This window comes from Heptranchias perlo, chromosome 35 (assembly GCF_035084215.1).
Source record: "Heptranchias perlo isolate sHepPer1 chromosome 35, sHepPer1.hap1, whole genome shotgun sequence".
In the NCBI taxonomy this organism is placed as follows: domain Eukaryota; kingdom Metazoa; phylum Chordata; class Chondrichthyes; order Hexanchiformes; family Hexanchidae; genus Heptranchias; species Heptranchias perlo.
This window is the reverse complement of record NC_090359.1, coordinates 14678542-14703665: the sequence shown is the minus strand read 5'-3', so window position 1 is coordinate 14703665 and position 25124 is coordinate 14678542. Positions and strand designations below refer to the sequence as shown.

The following is a 25124-nucleotide window of genomic DNA, read 5'->3' as shown; positions in this document are numbered from 1 at the left end:
CACAGTCTGCAGTGGAGACAGACTTCTCCCCTCAGACACACTGAAATGGGAACCAAAGGGAGGCACAGGGGGAGGGACTCTCTGGGGCACAGGGGTGGGTTTTACTCTTCTCCATGGAAATCTCTGCCCTCGAAACTGTTGCCAAATATCAGAGCAACAAACGGCTCCAACTAACACCAGCACCGGGAACAAACCTCTCACTACAAAATCCCCCATGATACCAAACAACTCAACTATCACTTTACCCACCAACCAGCACCTTTTATACAAAACCTGCAGTCACCTGACTCCAATTCAATGAGTCGCTGTTGTGATACGATTGGATGTCTTTCAGAAAAAAACTCAATGTCTTTAGAATCCTCCTTTCATTCAATCACTTCCACTGTCCTATTTCATAAGTTTCATTCGAAAAAAATGAAAAAAAGGAAAGAAAAAAAGATGGAGATAGTGAGCGGTGTAACTCAGTTCAGAGATACAGAGAGACACCAGCAGAGGGAGGTAGAGAGCGGTGTAACTGAGTACAGAGATACAGAGAGACACCAGCAGAGGGAGGTAGTGAGCGGTGTAACTGAGAGCAGAGATACAGAGAGACACCAGCAGAGGGAGGTAGAGAGCGGTGTAACTGAGAGCAGAGATACAGAGAGACACCAGCAGAGTGTCCAGGAAACCAACCTTTTATCTGAAATCTGAGGCGGGATCTAAACTGCACAGTAGAGGAAGCATTACTGTATATCTAACCCGTGTTGTACCCTCCCTGGGAGTGTTTGATTTGACAGTGTCGAGGGAGCTTTGCTCTCTATCTAACCCGTGTTGTAACTGCCCTTCTGCAACTGGAAAGTTTCTCCTTCTTCACTCTATGAAAACCCTTCACAATTTTGAACACCTCAATCAAATCTCCCCTTTACGTTCTGTGCTCTCAGGAGAACAGCCCCAGTTTCTCCAGTCTCTCCACATAACTGAAGTCCCTCATTCCTGGCACCATTCCAGTAAATCTCTTCTGCACCCTCTCTAAGGCCTTGACATCCTTCCTAAAGTTTGGTGTCCAGAATTGAACACAATACTCGAGCTGAGGTCCAACCAGTATTTTATCAAGGTTCAGTATCAACTCCTTGCTTTTGTATTCAATGCCTCAATTAATGAAGCCAAGGGCCCCATTTGCATTCTTAACAGCCTTCTCAACTTGTCCTGCCACCTTCAAAGATTTGTGTAATTACACCCCCAGGTCTCTCTATTCCTCCACTCCATTTAAAATTGTTCCATTTAGTTTATATTACCTCTCCTCATTCTTGCTACCAAAATGTATCACTTCACAATTCACTGTATTAAATTTCATCTGCCATGTTTCTGCCCATTTCACCAGTCTGTCTCTGTCCTCCTGAAGTCTGTTACTATCCTCAACATTGTTTATTACATTTCTGAGTTTCGTGTCATCTGCAAACTTTGAAATTATACCCTGTACACCCAAGTCCCGGTCATTAGTATATATCAAAACGAGCAGTGGTCCTAATACTGAGCCCTGGGGGACACCACTGTATACTTGCCTCCAGTCTGAAAAACAACCGTTCACCACTACTTTCTGTTTTCTGCCCCTTAGCCAGTTTTGTATCCACGCTGCCATTGTCCGTTTAATCCCATGGGCTTCAATTTTGCCAACAAGTCTATTATGTGATACTTTATCCTCCCTTAATCTCTCCCTGCATAGAAACTCCCCGACCCATATTCATGGCCACCCCCTCGACCTTGCAATCACGTGGCCTCTCCACTCCCGATCGTGTCAATCATGGATAAGGCCATCTCTGATCACTTCCTTGTATCCCTCTCCACCCACATGGAATCATAGAATCACAGAAAGGTTACAGCACGGAAGGAGGCCATTCGGCTCATTGAGTCCATACCAGCTCTCTGCAAGAGCAATCCATGAAGTCCCACTCCCCCAATGCACATCACAGAATGAACACAGGAATCCCACTTTCTATGAGCGGGAACAGGCTCCAGTTATGGTGCAGACCGGGACCCAGGGCTGAGGCTGTGCTCATCAGTTACTCTGGGAGTGGCACAGTCTGTTTCATGACTAGCCGGGGGTGAGAGTAACACCAGGGAGTCAGGCTGGTGTTTAGAAGGGTGTGGGTTCCAGCTCCCGTTCCAGGACTGGGACACATGATCCAGACTGACTGTGTCGTTCTGAGAGGGAGCTGCATCATGAGAGGTGCTGTCCTTTGAATGAGGTGTTTAATGGGGGTCCCTTCTTTCTGCTCCGAGGTGTAAAAGATCCCGTGACAATTTGTGAAGAGCCGAGTCTCGTTCCTTGTCTCACTGAGACTCTCAGTTAATTGGTTTGTTCTCTCCACAGATTCGGCCTGACTCGCTGAGTTTTTCCAGAATATTCTGTGAGTGTTTCACTGAGACTCGGGTTTTACAGTGAATGATAAAAGGATTGTAGTCAAACACTTGGCCATGAGCTGCTGAGTGATCTGTCTGGACATTGTTGCTTTTAGTGCACTGTCCCTTCAAGAGCTGTGGTCTGCCTCATTTCTCAGTGTGATTGTGGGTCTGACACAGAAGCGAGGGAGGAAGCAGCAGCCACAGCCCGAACTGCAGGCAAATTGCGAGGCTGGGACTAAAAAGCTGTTATGCCCACACCGGGAGTCGAACCCGGGCCACCTGGGTGAAAACCAGGAATCTTAACCGCTAGACCACATGAGAACTGAAGGGATGGTCAGCAGGAAGGGCACTGAGACTACACCCAGAAGGTTTAATGGAGGTTGACGATTATGACAGGTTTTGATACAGTAAGGAGAAACTGTTTCCAGTGATGGAAGGGTTAATAACCAGAGGATACAGATTTAAGATCAATGGGCAAAAAAGCAACGGGCGGGGGAATGAGGAGAGATTTTTTTACGCAGCGAGTCTTTATTATCGGGAATGCACTGCCTGAAAGGGCGGTGGAAGTGGGTTCAATCGTAACTTTCAAAACGGAATTGAGTGAATAGTTGACATGAAAAAATTTGGAGAGATATGGGGAAAGAGCAGGGGAGTGGGACTAACTCACTTCCTTCTGTGTTCATCCCTGGAAAAAACTCTCCCCCAGGTCACTTACAACAGCACTTTCAAATTCCTAACTGTCTGGACTTTGTCCCTCCATTCACCACGACATTTCTGCAGCTACCCATCTGCTCGATCAGACCCTCACCTCCATCTTTGATGCCCTTCTCCCCATTAAAACCATTACTCTTCTCTCACCCTGGTCGATCCTCTTGGTACTGTCCTCATTTCCACTTCTGTGAGCCCAAGGGACGCAGACTTGAACATTTATGGTGGACAACTGGTTAACCATTCATCACCAGATCTGGCTGGTCCTGCTCTCCTCTGACAAAACTGCTCACTGTTCCAGGATCATCCTGGAATGTAAAGATAACCCCCGGCTTCTCTTCACCACGACAGACCATCTTCTTACACTCCCCTCCCCCCATCTTCTTAAACATCTCAATTAGATCACCCCTTAACCTCCAAAACTCAAGGGAATAAAAGTCTCGTCTGGAAGACCTGTCCTTATAATTTAACCCTTTTAGCCCCGATATCATTCTGGTGAATCTGTTCGACACCCAGTCAAGGCCAATATGTCCCTCCTGGGGTACCGTGTCCAGAACTGAACGCAGTTCTCCAGATGTGGTCTAACCAGAGCTTTATGCATCGGTATCATAACTTCCACCCTTTGTATTCCAGCCCCTTGAGATGAAGGCTCACATTCCATTAATTATTTTTTGTACCTGTCCACTAGTTTTTAGTGATTTCTGGAGATGGACCCCTGAACCTCTCTGCTCCTCCATAGTTCCTAGTTTCTCGTCATTTAGAAAATACTCTGATTTATCTTTTTAAGGTTCTAAGTGGATTATATCACACTTCCCCACATTGAACTCCATCTGCCACAGTTTTACCCTCTCATTTAATCATCAATGTCCCTTCACTACTTCCTGCTCCCATCTACACTATTTCCTGCGCCACCTAACTTGCTGGTTTAAGGGTGAAAACTGCCCTCCGCTTCACTGTAAGTGCAAGAGACAACTTTGTCGATGCCGTGTAGTGTTACAGACCGGCTCGTTGGACCTGCTCGTTTCATCTCATCTCATTTTCAGCAAACCGGAATATTCCTGAAATAGAGGATGGTGAATCACAGCTCGAGAAACCGATCCCCTCGACCAATGGGGACTGCGCCTTCCAACAAATAGGCATTGATGGGGCAAGGTGAGTCTGCTGCTCAGAAATAATACAGCACAGATCATCACTCGTGCAAGCTTCATACCCTTTAGTTTGGAAAAGTAAACTGATGGGAGACAGCTGCTGTCGTGAATGGGTTTCCAAAACTCAAATCAAATGGATTTGTCCTGTGTTGTGAATTACTATTTGTCTGATTCAGGTCATCAGAGCAGTGGGGACTGCATTTTGTACATTCCGAATACCAATGCCCTGTCACGTGAGCCTGTCGTTCTATTCCCGTTCCCAGTCCTCTTTTAAATTTCGATGACTTCCCCGAAATTTGCTTGGAGGACTGTTCGAATCGCAGTCCAGCCCTTCCCACTGTCGCATCCTCTAAATCTCCACCCAGGATTTTCACTGGTGCAACTTTCATCAACTTGGGCTACTTTTTAATTTCAAAAGTAAAGTGCTGCGGATGCTGGAAATTTGAACTATAAACAGAAAATGCTGGATACACTCAGCCGGTCAGGCAGCATCTGTGGAGCGAGTTCTGATGAAAGGTCATCGACCTGAAACATTCCCTCTGTTTCTCTCTCCACAGACGCTGTCTGACCTGCTGAGAGTTCGCAACATTTTCTGTTTCTACTTTTTAATTTGTTCTTTGCATTCACTGTGCCGATCCGTTCCTCGACCCACTGCGCGGCATCTGGTGGTTCGGATTCGGGGCTCTCATCGCCGCGGTGTGGGTTCGATTCCCGATCAGGGAAATAATTCTCACAAAACAATTATGAACTTTCATAAATGAACGCATGAAACTCTGTGAAAGTTGAATAATTGTTGTAATCGCCATTAATGAAGCGATAACTTTCTGCAGACTGACTGACGGAAATACTAACATGGTTACCGAGTGACAGTGACACGTGGGGAAGTTATTGTGTTTTGCATTTAATGAACTTTCATCCGTTCTCATTTTAAAGACTGTATTTTAAGAGTCTGGTTAAAATGTTCAGTGTTTATGACACCAGGAATGTGGTACAGCCGTTGTTAAATTCAACAGGAAAAGCCAATTATCTCCCACTTTTCACAAGAGCAAATTCCCAAATAATATTCCCACCTGGGAACCTTTCGCGTGTGAGGAAAACGCGATAATCGCAACACGATGGAAACCGCTGCTCATGTTAATTCAATTGTGTGACTCCTCCATGAAACAACATCACTCCTGTCCCACACTAAAAGCTCTCAATCCTTCCCTTTCACAAACATTTCACTGATCAAAACTTCACAAGTCACACAGGAAAAAGTCTTCATTTCCAAATCATTAAACTCCCGAAGGAGCTGCGGGGACAGACTGAGCAAACCTGCGTTCAGTCGTCAAAGGCGGTGTGTGAAGGGTGTGGGTGTGTTGTCATCCTGAGAGACAGCGACAGGCCCGTGACACAGAGCGAAGGCGGGGACTGAGAAATGTGGCCATTCAGGTCCATAAATAGGCAGACACTCAGTCCCAGTCATTCATTCCGACACACGGTCCGGTAGTTAGTCAGTCAGTCGGGTCGGGAGGCCTGCAGACAGCAAACAAAGAGCCAGAGAATAAAGCAGCGACTCAATCAGACGGATAAACCGGGAGACAGACAGACAGTGAAGCGGGCAGGGACTCAGCCCTGTAGATAAGCAGACTGTATCCTTTGCCTTTGACCCTGATTTGTCAGTAATAATTTAAAACCGCTTCTGGTTCGGTCCCTTCCTTTAATCCTGTACAGCAGCAGTGACAAAAACTTTGTGGATTTGAGGGTTGAGCCGAATCCGAGTCAGTTCCCCGGTCCCCGGGAGAAATTCCCTAATTCCTGGGCACTTTGTATCAAGCAGCAGTTAGCAGCAAAAAGTGTTATTAATGGGAGTAGAGGGACTGAGAAATACTGAAACAGCCGACACCCTGTAAAACAGAGCTCCAAGTATCGGTTTAAATAAAGTCCTGAACTGACAGAGCGGAGGGCAGATGAGGATTGAATTAAATCCCAATTCACTGAATCTAAACAAGGTTTAAAGAAGTGAATCTGTCTGGAGTGGGATTCCTGGGCCTGTGTGTGAGCTGCACCTGGATCGGTCCCGTTCAGTAAAGAGAGACCGGCAGGCGGCTCCCAGACACGGCTCAGGCCGGGACCGGCAGCTCTCGGCCGGCAGCGGCTGGATCAGAGAGCGGGGATCCTGAGCTGTTGTTTGAGGCGGTCTGGCTGCTGCTGCTTCCGCCTCTCGCCCTCCGAGAGTCCCGGCGGCGGTCGGTACCGATCTCCCTTCTCTGGATCCGGATCCACCTCCTGTCGCAACTGACAGCGTCTGATTCCCGATCAGAAAACTGCGAGTTCGAATCAGGTCGGGATCACAGCATTTTCACAGTGGCTCAGGGTCCTGGGACTGGTTTTATATCAGTGTTTGAGGGATGGGCTGTTCAGGTTTTATGCTATAATAATGATCAGAATTAAGTTTGCTGGATGAAAATGCTTTTTTTCTGTTACTTTCTATTGACACACTCACCAGTTTCAGACAGAAATGGGTAACAATGTCGCAGACTTGAACCTTTATGGCGGACAACTGGTTCAGCCATTCATCGCCAGATCTGGCGGGAACACTTAAAACACCATCAGGTCCTGCTCTCTGCCAAAACTGCTCATTATTCCAGGATCATCCTGGAATGTAAAGATAACCCCCGGCTTCTCTTCACTACAAACTGGTTTCTTAAACCCCTCTCCCCTGCCCCTCCCCCCTCACCTCCAACAACAAGTGCGAAGAGCTCATGGATTTCTTTGTCACTAAGACTGAGACCATCCGTTCAGCCGCCTCTGCCGTTTCCCTCCCTTCCCCCAGCCCACAAGCCAAACTTCCTCCATCAGTTCAGGACAAATGCATCAAATCAAATGTTCATCGGGCACCGAGAGAGACAAAAACCAGAGAGAAAGGCAAAAGGAAATAGAGAAATAAAAGCTAAATACAGACATCCTTGATGTCTCTCTATTCCATCCCCAACCGTTCAGTGTCGGTAAAAATGTCAGTGTAAATAAATGTTCGAGAATCGACCCAAAGAAGAAACAAAATAACCAAAAACCGCTGAAACCCGGGATCGAACCAGGAACCTTCAGATCTTCAGTCCAACTCTTTCGCAAACTGAGCTATTTCACCCCGACGTCAAGCTAGCCTTTGGGTCATCCTCTTGGAATAAAATATAACCCCGGGTGGAATTGCCCCTCCCGCTCATTCCTCACTTCGGGAGAATGAGACCGACCATCAAGGAGAGATTTTCTGATCCTGTCGTTGAATCTCATTTCTATTAAACATTCCTTGAACTCTCTGCCGGGGGGATTCAGAGCTGGGGTTCGCCATGAACCAGCTTCCCCTCAATTCCCAGCTTTATCAGTGAATCGAACAACAAACGCTCGACAGAGCTCAGGTTATATTAATAATAAAAACAGAAAATGCGGGAAACACTCAGCAGGTCAGGCAGCATCTGTGGAGAGAGAAACATCCTTTCAGGTCGATGATATTTCATCAGAACTCTCTCCACACATGCTGCCTGACCTGCTGAGTATTTCCAGCAGTTTCTGCGTTCATTTTTGAGCTTTCACTATCGCAGTTTTCCTGACAACCTGCAACTTGCCTCAAGGGCGCAGCTTCAAGCACAACTTTCTTGTGCTCTTCTCACACACAAGATCGCACTTTACTTTCCTGCACACGCGCTTTAAAATCTGCCGTTTCTGCACACAGCGTCCTGCGCCACGAGAATTTGATAGACCTTTTGCTCATGGCCTATAATCACTATTAAGATCAAGGCGGAACACATCTGATCCAACTGCAGCGCCCCAACTTGCCAAATGTGCACCTTTCAGCCGCCAATCGCAGCTCTGTTGCGCTGCCCGTCGCTCACGCACCTCAAGTCCAGGCATGTGAGAGTGCTGGGATTTAAAGGAATGGATAGGTTTTCACCACCAACAAAAAATACTGAAGATTGATATATTGCTGCCTTTTTTTGGTATGTGTGGCAGAGGATAAAAGAGGTGAGAAAGTTATGCCGTGACTCAGATTCGAACGGAGATTGCTACGACCACAACACAGAGTACGAACCACCATACGATCACAGCACCACAGCTCAGGTGCAGTTACAACATCCGAACCACAGCAACAGGCAACGCCTGACTGCTTTGTGACGAAGGATTTTTGGAGAAGAGGTCAAAATAAGCAGCATCACAGAAATCCCCACCATCACAGAAGCCAGTCGAACATCGAGGTGAAGAGTGACGCTGAGAGCAGATTTTAAAACCGCTGGAATATCAGTGAAATTAAATTGAGAAACTCCGAGTCAGTTACACTGTATATTCCACATTCAATATTGTAGAAAAATGAGAGAAAAGCTTTTGAAAAAGTTAAACACCCCCGTCAGGAAATTGAAACCCGGTCTCCAGCGTGACAGGCGGGGATACTCACGAGAAACTGCTGTATTATACGTGGACTCATCCCAGATGGTGTTAGACATGCTTCAGAAACCATTGCATTTCTTTTAACTTTTTATTTGATGACAGTTTGTTTCATTTTCCACGAGCCACTCTTGAAAGAACCATTTACATTTCCATCTCTTTGTTGGACAACGACAACTGACTCTGTCTTTCTTTCGTTCTTTCTTTCTCTCTTATCGTGGTGAGTTGCCCCGCCTTCGTCCGGGGTTGAATTCCCCGACGGGGAGGAAGCATTTATAAGATGCCAACTTTTAATTTTATGTCTTCGCCGAGCTTCTTCCTAAACAAAAACTATAGAGAAAAAAAACAGGTGATTGTCACTTTCAGAATATTATTGTACTGGATGCAGAGCAATTGTGATTTTTACTAACTGGTGGTGAAGGTGACAGATTAGAAATTCATTCATTTCCCTCGCGCAGGTTCAAATCTGACAGACTTCAGATCCCGTCATTCATCAACCTGTTTCATCTCTGCGTTTCAAAATTCAACAAGTTTCTTGTAGAATTAATAATTCTTAAGTGAATTAAAATTCCACAGCATTGAGTACCTCGAGTTTTATGCTCATTTTAATTGATCTGCAAGATTTCACGAAATCTACGACAGAAATAGAACAAAAATCAGCCAAATTATCCATATTCTGACTCTCAGTATTTCTGAGTCAATCCCTGTGCATGTGTGTCTGTTTCTGTGTGTCTGTCTGTCTGTCTGTGTATGTGCCTCATATTTTCTATATTTTCCTGAGAAGATCTGTCTCTTTCTGTCTCACTCTCTCCCGCGTTACCCACATCATGATCCAACATGTGATGCAAAAGTGGTCGGTAATTTTTCTTTCAACAGTGGTTCGTGGAAAGTGAAACAAACTGTCATCAAATGAACAGTTCAAACAGATTCACTGAAAAGTGAAGCATCTTTGGTGAACATACGGCAAACGTCTGCACGAATTCCTCGTTAGTATAGTGGTGAGTATCCCCGCCTGTCACGCGGGAGACCGGGGTTCAATTCCCCGACGAGGAGGTTATTGCTGCTTTCGAAGCTTCACTTTCATTTATCTGCAATATTGGATGTTGAAAATACAATGAAAAACTGACTCGGCCTTTCCCACTTCCACAAATTGATTTCACAGCGATTTTAAAAATCTGCTCTCTGCCTCACGCTTCAGCTCGATGTGAGAATCACAATGATGGGCAAGAAATAAAACGCAGAATCGCGCTGTCACCAGCCCGAAACAGAGAGAGACAGGTCTCGGAACAGGCGCAGACATGAAAGATCTCACATACAGCAATGAAAATGATGCATGTTTCAGTGAATCTATTTTAACTACTTCTTTGATGACAATTTGTTTAACTTTCCACATGCCACTGTTGAAAGAAGACTTCCTTTCTGTCTCTTTGTTAGTCAACGTCCAGAGAAAAATTATTAGGGGAGCAGGGAAAAAGTGACAGATAGAAAGAAAGAGAGAGACACTCAGAAACGCATATAACAAGTGAGACAGACATAGTCATATTCACACATACACAAACACACACATTTCTAGCTACATAAACACATACACACACCAATAACCTGAAAGTAACACAGGACGACTTGACAAACAGTGGAAGCAGCATGCTGTAGACAGAGCTAAACGATCCCACAAACAACGGATCAGATCAAAGCTCTGCAGTCCTGCCACACGCATTTGTGAATGATGGTGGATAATTAAACAACGAACGGGAAGAGGCTCCATGAACATCCCCATCCTCAATGATGGAAAAGCCCAGCACGTGAGTGCAACGTTTTAGAAACCGTCTTCAGCCAGAAGTGCCGAGTGGATGATCCATCTCGGCCTCCTCCCGAAATCCCCACCATCACAGAAGCCAGTCGAACATCGAGGTGAAGAGTGACGCTGAGAGCAGATTTTAAAACCGCTGGAATATCAGTGAAATTAAATTGGGGAAAGTGGGAAACTCCGAGTCAGTTTTACACTGTATATTCCGCATCCAATATTGGAGATAAAAGCTTTTGAAGGCGGCGGAAGTTTAATCTCCCCGTAGGGTAATTGAACCCCGGTTTCCAGCTTGATAGGCGGGGACACTCACCACTATACTAACGAGGAACTGCTGCAGTGACAATGCACTTATCCCAGATGGCGTTAGACATGCTTCATGTATCAGTGCATTTCTATTAACTATTTATTTGATGACAGTTTGTTTCATTTTCCACGAGCCACTCTTGAAAGAACCTTTTACATTTCCATCTCTTTGTTAGACAACGACAACTGACTCTGTCTTTCTTTCGTTCTTTCTTTCTCTCTTATCGTGGTGAGTTGCCCCACCTTCGTCCGGGGTTGAATTCCCCGACGGGGAGGAAGCATTTATAAGATGCCAACTTTTAATTTTATGTCTTCGCCGAGCTTCTTCCTAAACAAAAACTATAGAGAAAAAAACAGGTGATTGTCACTTTCAGAATATTATTGTACGGAGACTGTTTGAGGACTGGATGCAGAGCAATTGTGATTTTTTACTAACTGGTGGTTTAGGTGACAGATTGGAAATTCATTCATTTCCCCCGCGCAGGTTCAAATCTGACAGACTTCAGATCCCGTCATTTATCAACGTGTTCATCTCTGCGTTTCAAAATTCAACAAGTTTCTTGTAGAATTAATAATTCTGAAGTGAATTAAAATTCCACAGCATTGAACACCTCGAGTTTTATTCTCATTTTAATTGATCTGTGAGATTTCACGAAATCTACGACAGAAATAGAACAAAAATCAGCCAAATTATCCATGTTCTGTCTCTCCATATTTCTGAGTCACTCCATGTGTATGCGTGTCTGTGTCTATCTGTCTGTGTATCTGCCTCATATTTTCTATGTTTTCTTGAGTCGGTCTTTCTCTGTCTCACTCTGTCCCGCGCTCCCCACATCATGATCCAACATGAGATGGAAAAGTGGTCGGTAATTCTTCTTTCAACAGTGGTCCGTGGAAAGTTAAACAAACTGTCACCAAAATAATAGTTCAAACAGATTTACTGAAACGCGAAGCATCTGTGGTGAACGTACATCCCCTTCCGGCACCAGTTCCTCGTTAGTATCGTGGTGAGTATCAGTGTCTATCACCCTGGAGACTGGGGTCAATTCCCCGACGGGAAGGTCTGCCTTTAGAAGCTTCACTTTCATTTATCAGCAACATCGGATGAAGAAAATACGGTGAAAAACTGACTCGGACTTTTTCACTTTCTACGATTTAATTTCACTGATCTCCGAGCAGATTTTAAAATCCTCACTTCGATATCAGAACCACAATAATGAGGAAGAAATAAAACGCAGAATCGCCCTGTGAACAGACCCGGGCTAATTCACCAGCCCGAAACAGAGAGAGACAGAAAACTGCTCACTATTCCAGGATTATCCAGGAATCCAAAGATACCCCCGGTATCTCTTCTCGACCACAAACCGACTTCTTGCACCCCCTGCCTCCTCCACCCTCACCACAAAAATTGCGAGGAGCTCCTGGACTATTTTGTCACAAAGATTGAGACCATCCGTTCAGCTGCCGCTCCAGTGGAAAACTCTCCAGTGGCTGGAGTCAGACGGAGCACAAAAGAAGATGGTAGTGGTTGTTGGAGGCCAATCATCTCAGCCCCAGGACATTGCTGCAGGAGTTCCTCAGGGCAGTGTCTTTGGCCCAACCATCTTCAGCTGTTTCATCAATGACCTTTCCCCCATCATCAGGTCAGAAATGGGGATGTTTGCTGATGATTGCGCAGTGTTCAGTTCCATTCGCAACCCCACAGATAAGAAGCAGTCAGTGCCCACATGCAGCAAGACCTGGACAATATCCAGGCTTGGGCTCATAAGTGGCAAGTAACATTCATGCCAGACAATTGCCAGGCAATGACAATCTCCAACAAGAGAGAGTCTGACCACCTCCCCTTGACATTCAACGGCACTACCATCGCCGAATCCCCCACCATCAACATCCTGGGTGTCACCATTGACCAGAAACTGAACTGGACCAGCCATATAAATACTGTGGCTACACGAGTAGGCCAGAAGCTGGGTATTCTGTGGTGAGTGACCCACCTCTGGACTCCCCAAAGCCTTTCCACCATCTACAAGGCACAAGTCAGGAGTGTGATGGAATACTCTCCACTTGCCTGGATGAGTGCAGCTCCAACAACACTCAAGAAGCTCAACACCATCCAGGACAAAGTAGCCCACTTGATTGGCACCCCATCCACCACCCGAAACATTCAATCCCTTCACCACCGGCGCACTGTGGCTGCAGTGTGTACCATCCACAGGATGCACTGCAGCAACTCGCCAAGGCTTCATCGACAGCACCTCCCAAACCCACGACCTCTAACATCTAGAAGGACAAGGGCAGCAGGCACATGGGAATAACACCACCTGCACGTTCCCCTCCAAGTCACACACCATCCCGACTTGGAAATATATCACCGTTCCTTCATCGTCGCTGGGTCAAAATCCTGGAACTCCCTACCTAACAGCACTGTGGGAGAACCTTCACCACATGGACTGCAACAGTTCAAGAAGGCGGCTCACCACCACCTTCTCAAGGGCAATTAGGGATGGGCAATAAATGGTGGCCTCGCCAGCGATGCCCACATCGCATGAACGATTAAAAAAAGGCAGTAATGGCGCGGCTGGGATACAAAACCATGCTGACAAAGCTCAATGGATTAGCAGTCCATCACCTCAACCACTCAGCCACCTGGTCGCAAGAACAGTGCAAAGAAAGCCCTTTTATTTGATTCTTTCAAGGCAAAAATCTCGGACTCAAAGGTCAGAGTAGGAAAGCCGCTTTTCAATCACCAGTTCCGAGATTCTGGACAACACCCTTGTGAAGCGGTAGCGTGGCCGAGCGGTCTAAGGCGCTGGATTTAGGCTCCAGTCTCTGCGGGGGCGTGGGTTCGAATCCCACCGCTGCCATAATTTGAGCTGTTGAACATTTTAGCCTCATCACCAAAATCTTTCTTTCTCAGCAGTGTCATGCGTGCCATTAATGTTGTTGGGGCACAACTGCCACACCTCATGTGCTGCATCGTGATCGTTTTGTGATTAACACTCTGCGTTGTGGTCGCAGTAACATCGGAGCGAATCCGAGTCTCCACAGAGTTTCATTTACCGATTTTTTCCTTTGCCACATATGCTGAGAGGATGCAGCAAGAAATCAATCTTTAGAACATGAAAGGAAAATGTTTTGGTGAAACCTTTCAATTCCGTCAAATCCCACCTCTCGCACATGCCTGTACTTGATGTTCCACAGTTCAAACCCGCCTCTTCTCCCAGCTTTTTCTTCCTTCCACAGTCAAGAGGCCGCCTTTCCTTTCCTCCTTCCATTTCATGGACACTTTCCTGCGGCATTGCCGACTCTAACATTCACATTCACGATCTCACTCCTTTAATTTTGCTCTGCTACGACCGCTGTTTCTATTGGGCACATGTCCCATTCGCACCAATGTTCATTTGTGCCTTGAAACCAGTCGATACATTTCGATCTGCGTGACCGCTCGACAGACAAACACGACGAAAGCAGGGCTGGTCTCTGGAAAGACAGCCGCCCGATTGTTCACGAAATTTACTTGGGGAATCTTGTGATCCAGGGGATGGTAACTGAAGAACTGGTTTTTGTTTTGATGCTTGTTGGCTCTTTTCTCTCAGCAGTTGATGTGCGTGAGAGCTGCGAATGGCGGTTGAAAGGTGCACATTTGGCAAGTTGGGGCGGTGCAGTAAGATCGGAAGTGTTCCGCCTTGATCTTAATAGTTCTGTTGAAACGTGCGATTGAATCGAGTAGAGGATAAATGTAAAGAGCGCCTGTGGGGAAAAAGGAGCGACTACAGGCCATGAGCGAAAGGTCTTTCAAATTCTCGTGCCGCAGGACGCTGTGTGTGGAAACGGCAGATTTTAAAGCGCGTGTGTCGGAAAGTAAAGTGCGATCTTGTGTGTGAGAAGAGCACAAGAAAGTTGTGCTTGAAGCTGCGCCCTTGAGGCAAGTTGCAGGTTGTCAGGAAAACTGCTCCAGTGAAAGCTCAAAAATAAACCCAGAAACTGCTGGCCACACTCAGCAGGTCAGGTAGTATCTGTGGGGAGATACTCAAGTATTTATCCAATTCTCCTTTTCAAGTTACGATTGAATCGAGCTCCACCATCCTTTAAGGCAGTGCGTTCCAGATCAGAACAATTCGCTGTGTAAAAAAAAATCTCCGTATTTCCCTTCTCGTTCTTTTGCCAATTATCTTAAATCTGCGTCCGTTGGTTGCCGACCCTCCCGCCAGTGGGTGAAGTTTCTCCTTATTTACTCGATCAAAACCCCTCTTAATTTTGAACACGTGGATTATTTCTACCCTTAACCTTCATTGCTCGAAGCAGAACAATCCCAGGTTCTCGAGTCTCTCCACACAACTAAACCCCACCCCTGGTATAATTCTGGGAAATCTCCTCTCCATCCTCTCCAAGACCTTGACATCCTTAATAAATTATAGTGCCCAGAATTGGACACAATACTTCAGATGAGGCCTGAACAATGATTTATAAACGTTTAACATAACTTCCTTGCTTTTGTGTTCTATTTCTCTATTATTCAGCCAAGGAACCGGATGCTGTTTTAACGGCTTCACCAACTTGTGCTGCCACATTCAAAGATGTTGATGAAAACTGTCGAAACTTAACACTATGCAAATGCATTAACACCCAAACAAGTAGTACAAGGAGAAACTTTATTGAACCCCAATTTGTATACAAGTGGAAGTGCACCTCAAACAATGGTTGAGGGTGCAACTTCGCCGAGTCAATGAAACAGCTCATGTTTATACAATTCATTAGGCAACGCCCACCTGTTACAGAATATGGGCGTACACGTACATTCTTTATTGGCTCAGGAGTTGGTCAATCAAGTAGTGAGCCAGCCCCCGAACATCCATAGCCATCACGTCGGCCTGAGCAGATGTCAGCTATTTTCTTTCTCTCTGCATTCCTGTTCCTTGTTATCAGTAAGGCTGGAGCCAGTCTCAAGGCTTCATGGCCATTCATCAGCTCTATTATTATTATATTCTGTCCTTATCTCAAGGAAGGCCAGGCTGTGCTAGGCCTAATTATCAACATACCAAGGCTCAAACGCAATTACACAATTGTGCTTACTTTGTGTTTGTGGCTAATCCTATCATGTGAGTTAATAAAGAGTTAATATGGTCAAGTATCCCTTCATGCACTTCCATAAAATTACCAGCAACACATTGGGTGAGAACGGATAACACAGCACAGGCCAGGATGGCGGAGAGAGACAGAGACGCCTGTTGTGATCTGTAACTTTTTATAAACACTTCAGTTTATTTCACTCCGTGTCCAACACCGTGCGATCTCCCCTGGTGTGTCAGCTTTCTGTGTTTATACAGAGTGTAATGTATTGAATTTTCTCTTGGATCACACAGAGTGGTAGACGGGGGTCTGTGTGCGGAGGGTTCGGGGGGTGAGATCTGATTCCCGCCCTCTTCTGGATTGAAAGGAGAAAAGAATGAATGAGAGAGAGAAGCGATGTGGGAGAAGGGATGATGGAAGAATTTGTCCATGAACCTGATTAAAAATGCCAAAAACAAGATAATATTAAGATATCATCAGCAGAACATTAATACAAGCTGTAAAACAAAAGCAAAATACTGCAGATGCTGGAAATCTGAAATAAAAACAGAAAATGCTGGAAATACTCAGCAGGTCAGGCAGCATCTGTGGAGAGAGTTCTGATGAAAGGTCATCGACCTGAAAGGATGTTTCTCTCTCCACAGATGCTGCCTGACCTGCTGAGTGTTTCCCGCATTTTCTGTTTTTATTATTAATATAACCTGAGCTCTGTCGAGCGTTTGTTGGTCGATTCACTGATAAAGCTGGGAATTGAGGGGAAGCTGGTTCATGGCGAACCCCAGCTCTGAATCCCCCCGGCAGAGAGTTCAAGGAATGTTTAATATAAATGAGATTCAACGACAGGATCAGAAAATCTCTCCTTGATGGTCGGTCTCATTCTCCCGAAGTGAGGAATGAGCGGGAGGGGCAATTCCACCCGGGGTTAGATTTCATTCCAAGAGGATGACCCAAAGGTGTGTTTGATGTGGGGCCGAAATAGCTCAGTTGGGAGAGCGTCAGACTGAAGATCTAAAGTTCGATCCCGGGTTTCGGCAGTTTTGGGTTATTTTGTTTCTTCTTTGGGCCGATTCTCGAACATTTATTTGCACTGACATTTTTACCCGACACTGAACGGTTGGGGATGGAATAGAGAGACATCAAGGATGTCTGCATTTAGCTTTTATTTCTCTATTTCATTCTGCCTTTCTCTCTGGTTTTTGTTTCTCTCGGTGCTCGATGAACATTTGATTTGATGCATTTGTCCTAAACTGATGCCTTTTCCACATCTCAGGGCGGTCAGACACGCTCTGTCCGTCTGTTACTGCTTGTGACCATTAAAGGGAACAGGACGCGAGTTAAACATTTATCAGCAAACCGCCAGAGAGATAACACAGAGGGAATAAAACGCATTGCCTCACATTGTTAGACAACGTCCCAAGGCGCTTCACAGGAGCGATTATCAACAAAATGTGACACGGAGCCACATAAGGAGATATTGGGACAGGTGAGGTAGGTTTTAAGTGTCTTAAGGGAGGAGAGAGAGGTAGAGAGGCGGGGAGGTTCAGGGAGGGAAATCCAGAGCTTTGGGCCCAGTCGGTTGAAGGCACGGCCGCCAATGGTGGAGCGATGAAAATCGTGGATGGTCAAGAGGCCTGAATTGGAGGAGCTCAGAGATCTCGGAGGGTTGTAGGGGTGGAGGAGGTTACAGAGATAGGGAGGGGCGAGGTCATGGAGGGATTTGAAGACGAGGATGAGAATTTAAAATTTGAGATGTTGGTGGACTGGGAGCCAATGTCGGTCAGTGAGCAGAGGGGTTCTCCTCCTGAACGGTGGTTTGAATGTTTGGGGGGCGGGGCTGTGATAAATATCTTGATTTAATATAATGATCCCACTTTTCAACTACCCCGAATTATTACAATGCTGACCTGGAACAATCTAGAACATACCGCAAACCAGGACATTAAGATCAATGGTCACTTTAGCAAGGAGTTTAAAAGATTCTCCTCAGAAGGAGAAGGCTCAAGAAACGGACTGTGAACATTTCATGATGGCCGATTTATTTGTGTCCAGGGAGAGGGATGAGACACATGAAATGTTTCACACATTTCAAATCTCCCCGATCAGACTGCCGATTGTTTATTGATCAGGAAGATGGCTGGTAATAATCTGAGACCCAGTGAAGAGGTGAGAACAGAGCAGCAGGGAATGATCCCAGAACAATAGGAGCCAGCAGCTCACCGTCTGGTCCCTGTGTCAGGGACAATACACAACACCTCAGCTCCAGACCAGGAACAGAGAGCTGCTGTTATCGTGGCCCAGCCCTCGCAAACTGCTGGAACTGTGGGATGGAAATCAGACTTTGGGTCTCGGAGGCTGCTTTAGGGGCTCAGTGGCTCATCGAAAGAATAATTTCTATTAAAGAGCAGGGCTCTGCTCCATCACAGACTGATACTGTACAGTACATGGCAGAGTAAAGCTCCCTCTACACTGTGCCATCAAACATTCCGGGGGCAGGTGCATCAAGGGTTAGATCAAGATTAAATCTCCCTCCACACTGTCACAGAGGATGTCATTTGTGACTTTGACAAGGGCCGTTTCAGGACAGTGGCAGGAGTGGAAACCTGATTGGAGGGTTTCAAACATGGTGTTGTGGGAAAGATGGACATGGATTTGGGAGGCGACAACACTTTGAAGAGGAAAGGGAGGTGGGAGATGGGGTGGTAGTTTGCAAGGACACAGGGGTCAAGGGTGGGTCTTTTATGAAGGAGGGTGATGATGGAAGATTTGATCGGGAGGTGGACCGTACCTGAGGAGAGGAGAACATTAACAATGTCAGCTGACATGGGGCCAGGAAGGGAGGTTGGGTGGTCAGCAGTTTGGTGGGAATAGGGTCGAGGGAGCAGGAGGTGGGTCTCATGGTCAAGAGAGCTCAGAGAGGGCATGAGGGGAGATCGGAGATTAACTTGGTGGGCTCGGGGAAGGGAGGGGAGCTGCAGAGGCAGCTGAATGAATGGTCTCAATCTTAGTCACACCCCCCATGACTGTCTTTCAATTTACCTTAAATCTTTCTCTTCTGGTTATTAACCCTTCCATCACTGGAAACAATTTCTCCTTAAATACTCTGTCAATACCTTTCATAATTGTGAATACCTCCTTTGAATCGTCCGTTAACTTTCCGGTTGTAGTCTCAGTGCCCTTCTTGCTAGTTGGTTTTTCAGTTCCCATATGGTCTAGCGGTGAGGATTCCTGGTTTTCACCCAGGCGGCCCGGGTTCGACTCCCGGTGTGGGAATAGTGAACTTTTAGTCCCAACCTCCCAATTTGCCTGCAGTCCGGACTGTGGCTGCTGCTTCTGAATTCGCACCACAATCACACTGAGAAATGAGGCAAACCACAGCACTTGAAGGGACAGTGCACCAAAAACCCAGTCCCACAAGCTGAAGGGAAGCAAGCAACAATATCCCGACAGGTCACTCAGCAGCTCATGGCCAAGTGTCTGACTGCAGTCCTTTTATTATTTACTGTAAAACCCGAGTCTGAGTGAAACACGCACAGAACAATCTGGAAACACTCAGCGGGTCGGGCCCCATCTGCGGAGAGAACGGACCAATTAACTGAGAGTCTCAATGAGACAAGGAAAGAGACACGGCCCACTGTGAGAAACAAGGAACTTGCATTTGTATAGCACCTTTCACATCCTCAGGACATCCCAACGCACTTCACTCGAAGTTCAGTCACTATCGTTTTATAAGAGAACGTAGCAGCCAAGTTGTCTACAGCAAGATCCCACAAACAGTGATGATATATTGAGCAGACCTCCTGTTTGTTGGGTGCTGATGGTTGGGGAAAGAATATTGGCCAGGACACCGGGAGAACTCCCTGCTCTTCACAAATTACCACTTAACACCTCATTCAAAGGACAGCACCTCTCACGATGCAGCTCCCTCTCAGAACGACACAGTCAGTCTGGATCATGTGTCCCAGTCCTGGAACGGGAGCTGGAACCCACACCCTTCGAAACACCAGCCTGACTCCCTGGGGTTACTCTCACCCTTGGCTCGTCATGAAACAGATTGTGCCACTCCCAGAGTAACTGATGACCACAGCCTCAGCCCTGGGTCCCGGTCTGCACCATAACCGCAGCCTGTCACCGCTCATAGAAAGTGGCGTGGGATTCCTGAGTTCATTCTGTGATCTGCATTGGGGGAGTGGGACTACATGGATTGATCTTGCATAGAGCCGGTAAGGACTCGATGGGCCAAATGGCCTCCTTCCGTGCTGTAACCTTTCTATGATTCTTTGATTCGATGTGGATGGAGAGGGATACAAGGATGTGATCAGAGATGGCCTTATCCATGATTGACACGATCGTGAGTAGAGAGGCCACGTGATTGCAAGGTCGAGGGGGCGGCCATGAATATGGGTCGGGGAGTTTCTTTGCAGGGAGAGATTAAGGCAAGATAAAGAATCACATAATAGACTTGTTGGCAAAATTGAAGCCCATGGGATTAAACGGACAATGGCAGCGTGGATACAAAACTGGCTAAGGGGCAGAAAACAGAAAGTAGTGGTGAACGGTTGTTTTTCAGACTGGAGGCAAGTATACAGTGGTGTCCCCCAGGGCTCGGTATTAGGACCACTGCTCGTTTTGATATATACTAATGACCGGGACTTGGGTGTACAGGGTATAATTTCAAAGTTTGCAGATGGCACGAAACTCAGAAATGTAATAAACAATGTTGAGGATAGTAACAGACTTCAGGAGGACATAGACAGACTGGTGAAATGGGCAGAAACATGGCAGATGAAATTTAATGCAGAGAATTGTGAAGTGATACATTTTGGTAGGAAGAATGAGGAGAGGTAATATAAACTAAATGGGACAATTTTAAATGGAGTGGGGGAATAGAGAGACCTGGGGGTGTAGTTACACAAATCTTTGAAGGTGGCAGGACAAGTTGAGAAGGCTGTTAAGAAAGCAAATGGGGCCCTTGGCTTTATTAATTGAGGCATAGAATACAAAAGCAAGGAATTGATACTAAACCTTGATAAAATACTGGTTAGACCTCAGCTGGAGTATTGTGTTCAATTCAGGACACCAAACTTTAGGAAGGATGTCAAGGCCTTAGAGAGGGTGCAGAAGAGATTTACGAGAATGGTGCCAGGAATGAGGGACTTCAGTTATGTGGAGAGACTGGAGAAACTGGGGCTGTTCTCCTGAGAGCACAGAACGTAAAGGGGAGATTTGATAGAGGTGTTCAAAATTGTGAAGGGTTTTCATAGAGTAAAGAAGGAGAAACTTTCCAGTTGTAGAAGGGCAGTTCCAACACGGGTTAGATAGAGAGCAAAGCTCCCTCGACACTGTCAAATCAAACACTCCCAGGGAGGGTACAACACGGGTTAGATATACAGTAATGCTTCCTCTACTGTGCAGTTTAGATCCCGCCTCAGATTTCAGATAAAAGGTTGGTTTCCTGGACACTCTGCTGGTGTCTCTCTGCATCTCTGTGCTCAGTTACACCGCTCTCTACCTCCCTCTGCTGGTGTCTCTCTGTATCTCTGTACTCAGTTACACCGCTCTCTACCTCCCTCTGCTGGTGTCTCTCTGTATCTCTGTACTCAGTTACACCGCACTCTACCTCCCTCTGCTGGTGTCTCTCTGTATCTCTGTACGCAGTTACACCGCTCTCTACCTCCCTCTGCTGGTGTCTCTCTGTATCTCTGTACGCAGTTACACCGCTCTCTACCTCCCTCTGCTGGTGTCTCTCTGTATCTCTGTACTCAGTTACACCGCTCTCTACCTCCCTCTGCTGGTGTCTCTCTGTATCTCTGAACTCAGTTACACCGCTCACGATCTCCATCTTTTTTTCTTTTCTTTTTTTTCCTTTCTTTCGAATGAAACTTATGAAATAGGACAATGGAAGTGATTGAATGAAAGGAGGATTCTAAAGACATTGAGTTTTTTTTCTGAAAGACATCCAATCGTATCACAACAGCGACTCATTGAATTGGAGTCAGGTGACTGCAGGTTGCGTATAAAAGGTGTTGGTTGGTGGATAAAGTGATCGTTGAGTTGTTTGGTATCATGGGGGATTTTGTAGTGGGAGGTTTGTTCTCGGTGCTGGTGTTAGTTGGAGCGGTTTGTTGCTCGGATATTTGGCAACAGTTTAGAGGGCAGAGATTTCCATGGAGAAGAGTAAAACCCACCCCTGTCCCTCCCTTTGGTTCCCATTTCAGTGTGTCTGAGGGGAGAAGTCTGTCTCCACTGCAGACTGTGATGGTGCAGTGTGGAGAGCAGAACCTGCTGGTGAGGGTAGACATGGATTTATTTAGAACCAGGCACCTGATTAAAGCTGCTGACCTGACCCTGGGGACAGCAGGTTGTCGGCCAACTGGGATCTCCTCTCAGAACCACACTGTCTTCTTTGACTATGGGCTCCATGAATGTGGTAGCAGATTGCAGGTAATGTGATTCCTCAACTCTTGCTCCAATTTCACTGTGTGGATTACTGCCCACTCTGAGCTCATTAACATCAGGTGAAATTCCAGCCACTGAGGAGATCCCTGAATGAAATCAGTGTATAAATTCTTGCCCACTGTTAAATATCACCCTGTGTGAAACTACTTTCTTTATATTGACATGTTAATCTTAGCTTTATATTTAAAAAGAACTTCAACTTGTCACTGAGGGACTGCATCTTTCTTAAATGGGTCATTACCACTCTCTAACTCTGAGATTCAATTCTATTGACCTTGAACCTTCACCTACATTTCTCCAAACCACTCTGTTCTTTTGTGCCTCAATTGATTTATCTTTTCTGTTCCTTCCTATGGATATTCTGGCCTGTTGCCTCAACTTGTGGTCAATGAATGTTCAGTGTGGAAGTTCCTGTTGAGACTGCTCTTAAATGATGAAACAAGTGGAATAATAATTGTATCCCAATGTATTAAAGGGGAACTCCACTTTTGGTTGTTACACCTGCCAATCCCCTTGATTCTGCAGACACAGATGAGGTTTAAAAGTGATGTGTTTTGTGCTCCATATCAGGGGTAACTTGAAGCCCCTTAAGGTGAAAGCTCTATTCTATATGGGAAAGAATGCTCATCAAATCTGGCAGTGCCAATCATTTCAGGGTTTCTGACTGCAGGCCTGAAGTCCCCTGTAATAGAAGGTGGACTGAGTCGAGTAACAGAGGCTGCTCCAGGCAACTTCCACCAATGGTGGAGCTGCTTCAATCATGTGTCATTGAGGAACAGCTGAAACCCCTCAAACTGCTGCTTAACAGGGCAGGAAAATGACCAGAAATAGCTTTTGTCCAATGAGACCAGCTCTTCATTCCTTAACCTGATGTCTTTCAGATGGCTGGAGATTTCCTGGTCTACACTACCCACCTGAACCACACCCCAAATGCTCGTGGATCTGTCATTGTGAGAACTAATGGAGCCATCATTCCCATTGAGTGCCACTATTTTAGGTAAGAATCTTTCCTCTGTGGCAAATAAGGTCTACAGCAGGTGCAGTTCTATGAAGTTGTCCTGAAATTATCTATTGTCCTTTCAGGAAGGGCAATGTGAGCAGTGACCCTATCAAGCCCACCTGGATCCCATTCAGCTCGACCAAGTCTGGAGAAGGGCTTCTGTCATTCTCACTGCGTCTTATGAACGGTGTGTGATGGGTGGATGGCGAGTGCTTTTCTGTCGTTTCTCACTGGGAGTTACACCCACTGTCTCCAACCCTTGTCCTCTTGTACTTCAGATGACTGGCTTACAGAGCGCACCTCGACTGTCTACTACCTGGGTGACCTCATTCACATTGAGGCCTCTGTTTCAATGACCAACCACATGCCCTTGAAGCTCTACATTGACAGCTGTGCAGCTACATTGAGCCCAGACAAGGATTCCACCCCAAGATACATCATCATTGACTACCATGGGTAAGGAGCTCTCTGCTTTCTCCAGCTGGTTATGTCTCAATAGGTTCACTTTATTCACTTTGTCCCTTTTTTAATCTTTCTTCAGTTGCCTCCTGGACAGCAAAGCTGAGGACTCCTTTTCAACCTTTGTGTTGCCAAGAGGTGAACGTGAGCTGGACAAACTCCAGTTTGACCTGGATGCGTTCCGCTTCTTTGGAGATGACCGTTCCTTGGTAAGAGGAAGCCAAACATTGGGTTCCCCATGTTGGGAGGAGGTCACTAAATAACAACTTGTATTGAATGTGTCCCTCAGATTTTCATCACCTGTCACCTGAAAGTTGCTGCAGTGGATCGGAGAGATTCCATGAACAAGGCTTGTACTTTCCAGAATATGTAAGTTCCCTCTCTCGCTCAGGGATGTGTTGTATTAAAGGGTGATGGACAACCTGGTTGATAAACTGATTCTCTGGTTTAGCTGGACCCCATTAGAAGAATCTACAAATGATGTGTGTGCCTGTTGTCATCTGGGCAACTGCAGTGCCACAAGGGAATTCCGACTTGATTCCAGAGGAAGGAGGGATCTTGCATCTGGACCTGGTAGGACATTGATCCTCTCTATGTTGGTGGTCACCCTTTACCCTCTCTAACTGGAATGTTTGATATTGCAGGGAGTGATGCTGAATTGAAGTGGGAGGGTGAGGCCTCACTTGGACCCCTGATCATTCTGGATCCTGATGTGACAGAGCTGGCAACTGAGTCCCTTAATGAGGTTGAGCAAAGGATGCAGGAGAGGTCTCCGGGTGGTGAGTTGGTTGACTGCTAGTTTCCATTTTCTCCTCAGTATTTCCTTCACTGACCATTGGTTTCTTGTTGCTTTTTCGGTGTGGAGTCTGAGGTGGTCCTGATCCTGGCCCTGACTGTGACCGCTGTCTCTCTGATCTCTGCTTCTTTGATCGCCTTGTTCCTGTACAGGAAACACAAGCAAACCCAGTTCAACTAGTTATCAAATGACCAATAAAGCAGTGACTACTTGTATCTTCGAATGGCTGGTTGCTCATTTTTCATTATCTGGCTCCAATCAGCATGCAACAAGTGCTCAATTCTGTTAGTAACACTCCGCACTCCTCCACAGTTCCTCCTGTTAGTGAAATGGGTTTTAATGGGTCCATGTCAGTAGTGGCAGAATGGCTGGTAATAGTGTATCCAGACCCAGTCCAGGGATGGCTGCAGCAATGGGTGAAGGCTTGCCAGGCCCTCATTGTGCAGGTCAATGAACTCTGAAGGGACAGTGGGACTGGCCTGAGGTACTGGTGCTGGCTGGTTGACGGCCCAATAATTCCCTTGGTGTCCCGTGGCCATTGATCACTCGAATCCAAAACGGGCTCCAAACTCCAGTTAA

General features: G+C 46.2%; 1 protein-coding gene and 4 non-coding genes across 5 annotated transcripts; 4 read left to right on the top strand and 1 right to left on the bottom strand.

Moving 5' to 3' along the window:
* Window positions 1-2631: 2631 nt before the first annotated feature.
* Window positions 2632-2703, bottom strand: trnae-uuc (transfer RNA glutamic acid (anticodon UUC)). The gene has a single exon. It is a non-coding gene; the product is annotated as a tRNA-Glu (tRNA).
* Window positions 2704-9635: 6932 nt separating this feature from the next.
* Window positions 9636-9707, top strand: trnad-guc (transfer RNA aspartic acid (anticodon GUC)). Its single transcript has one exon. It is a non-coding gene; the product is annotated as a tRNA-Asp (tRNA).
* Window positions 9708-13546: 3839 nt separating this feature from the next.
* Window positions 13547-13628, top strand: trnal-uag (transfer RNA leucine (anticodon UAG)). The gene has a single exon. It is a non-coding gene; the product is annotated as a tRNA-Leu (tRNA).
* A 5404-nt stretch (window positions 13629-19032) lies between these two features.
* On the top strand, window positions 19033-19104 carry trnae-uuc (transfer RNA glutamic acid (anticodon UUC)). Its single transcript has one exon. It is a non-coding gene; the product is annotated as a tRNA-Glu (tRNA).
* A 4320-nt stretch (window positions 19105-23424) lies between these two features.
* On the top strand, window positions 23425-24548 carry LOC137302263 (zona pellucida sperm-binding protein 3-like). Its single transcript, XM_067971911.1, has 6 exons — window positions 23425-23477; window positions 23569-23746; window positions 23832-23958; window positions 24039-24118; window positions 24201-24322; window positions 24394-24548. The coding sequence occupies exons 1-6, from the start codon at window positions 23471-23473 to the stop codon at window positions 24546-24548; spliced, it is 669 nt and encodes a 222-aa protein (XP_067828012.1). The 5' UTR covers window positions 23425-23470.
* The last annotated feature ends 576 nt before the right edge of the window (window positions 24549-25124 follow it).

What these genes read in the sequence shown, in the direction of transcription:
- LOC137302263 (XM_067971911.1), top strand. An exon ending in TTGGAGATGACCGTTCCTTG is followed by an intron (nt 23,959 to 24,038) that starts GTAAGAGGAAGC and finishes TGTGTCCCTCAG; the next exon opens with ATTTTCATCACCTGTCACCT. An exon ending in GCTTGTACTTTCCAGAATAT is followed by an intron (nt 24,119 to 24,200) that starts GTAAGTTCCCTC and finishes TCTCTGGTTTAG; the next exon opens with CTGGACCCCATTAGAAGAAT.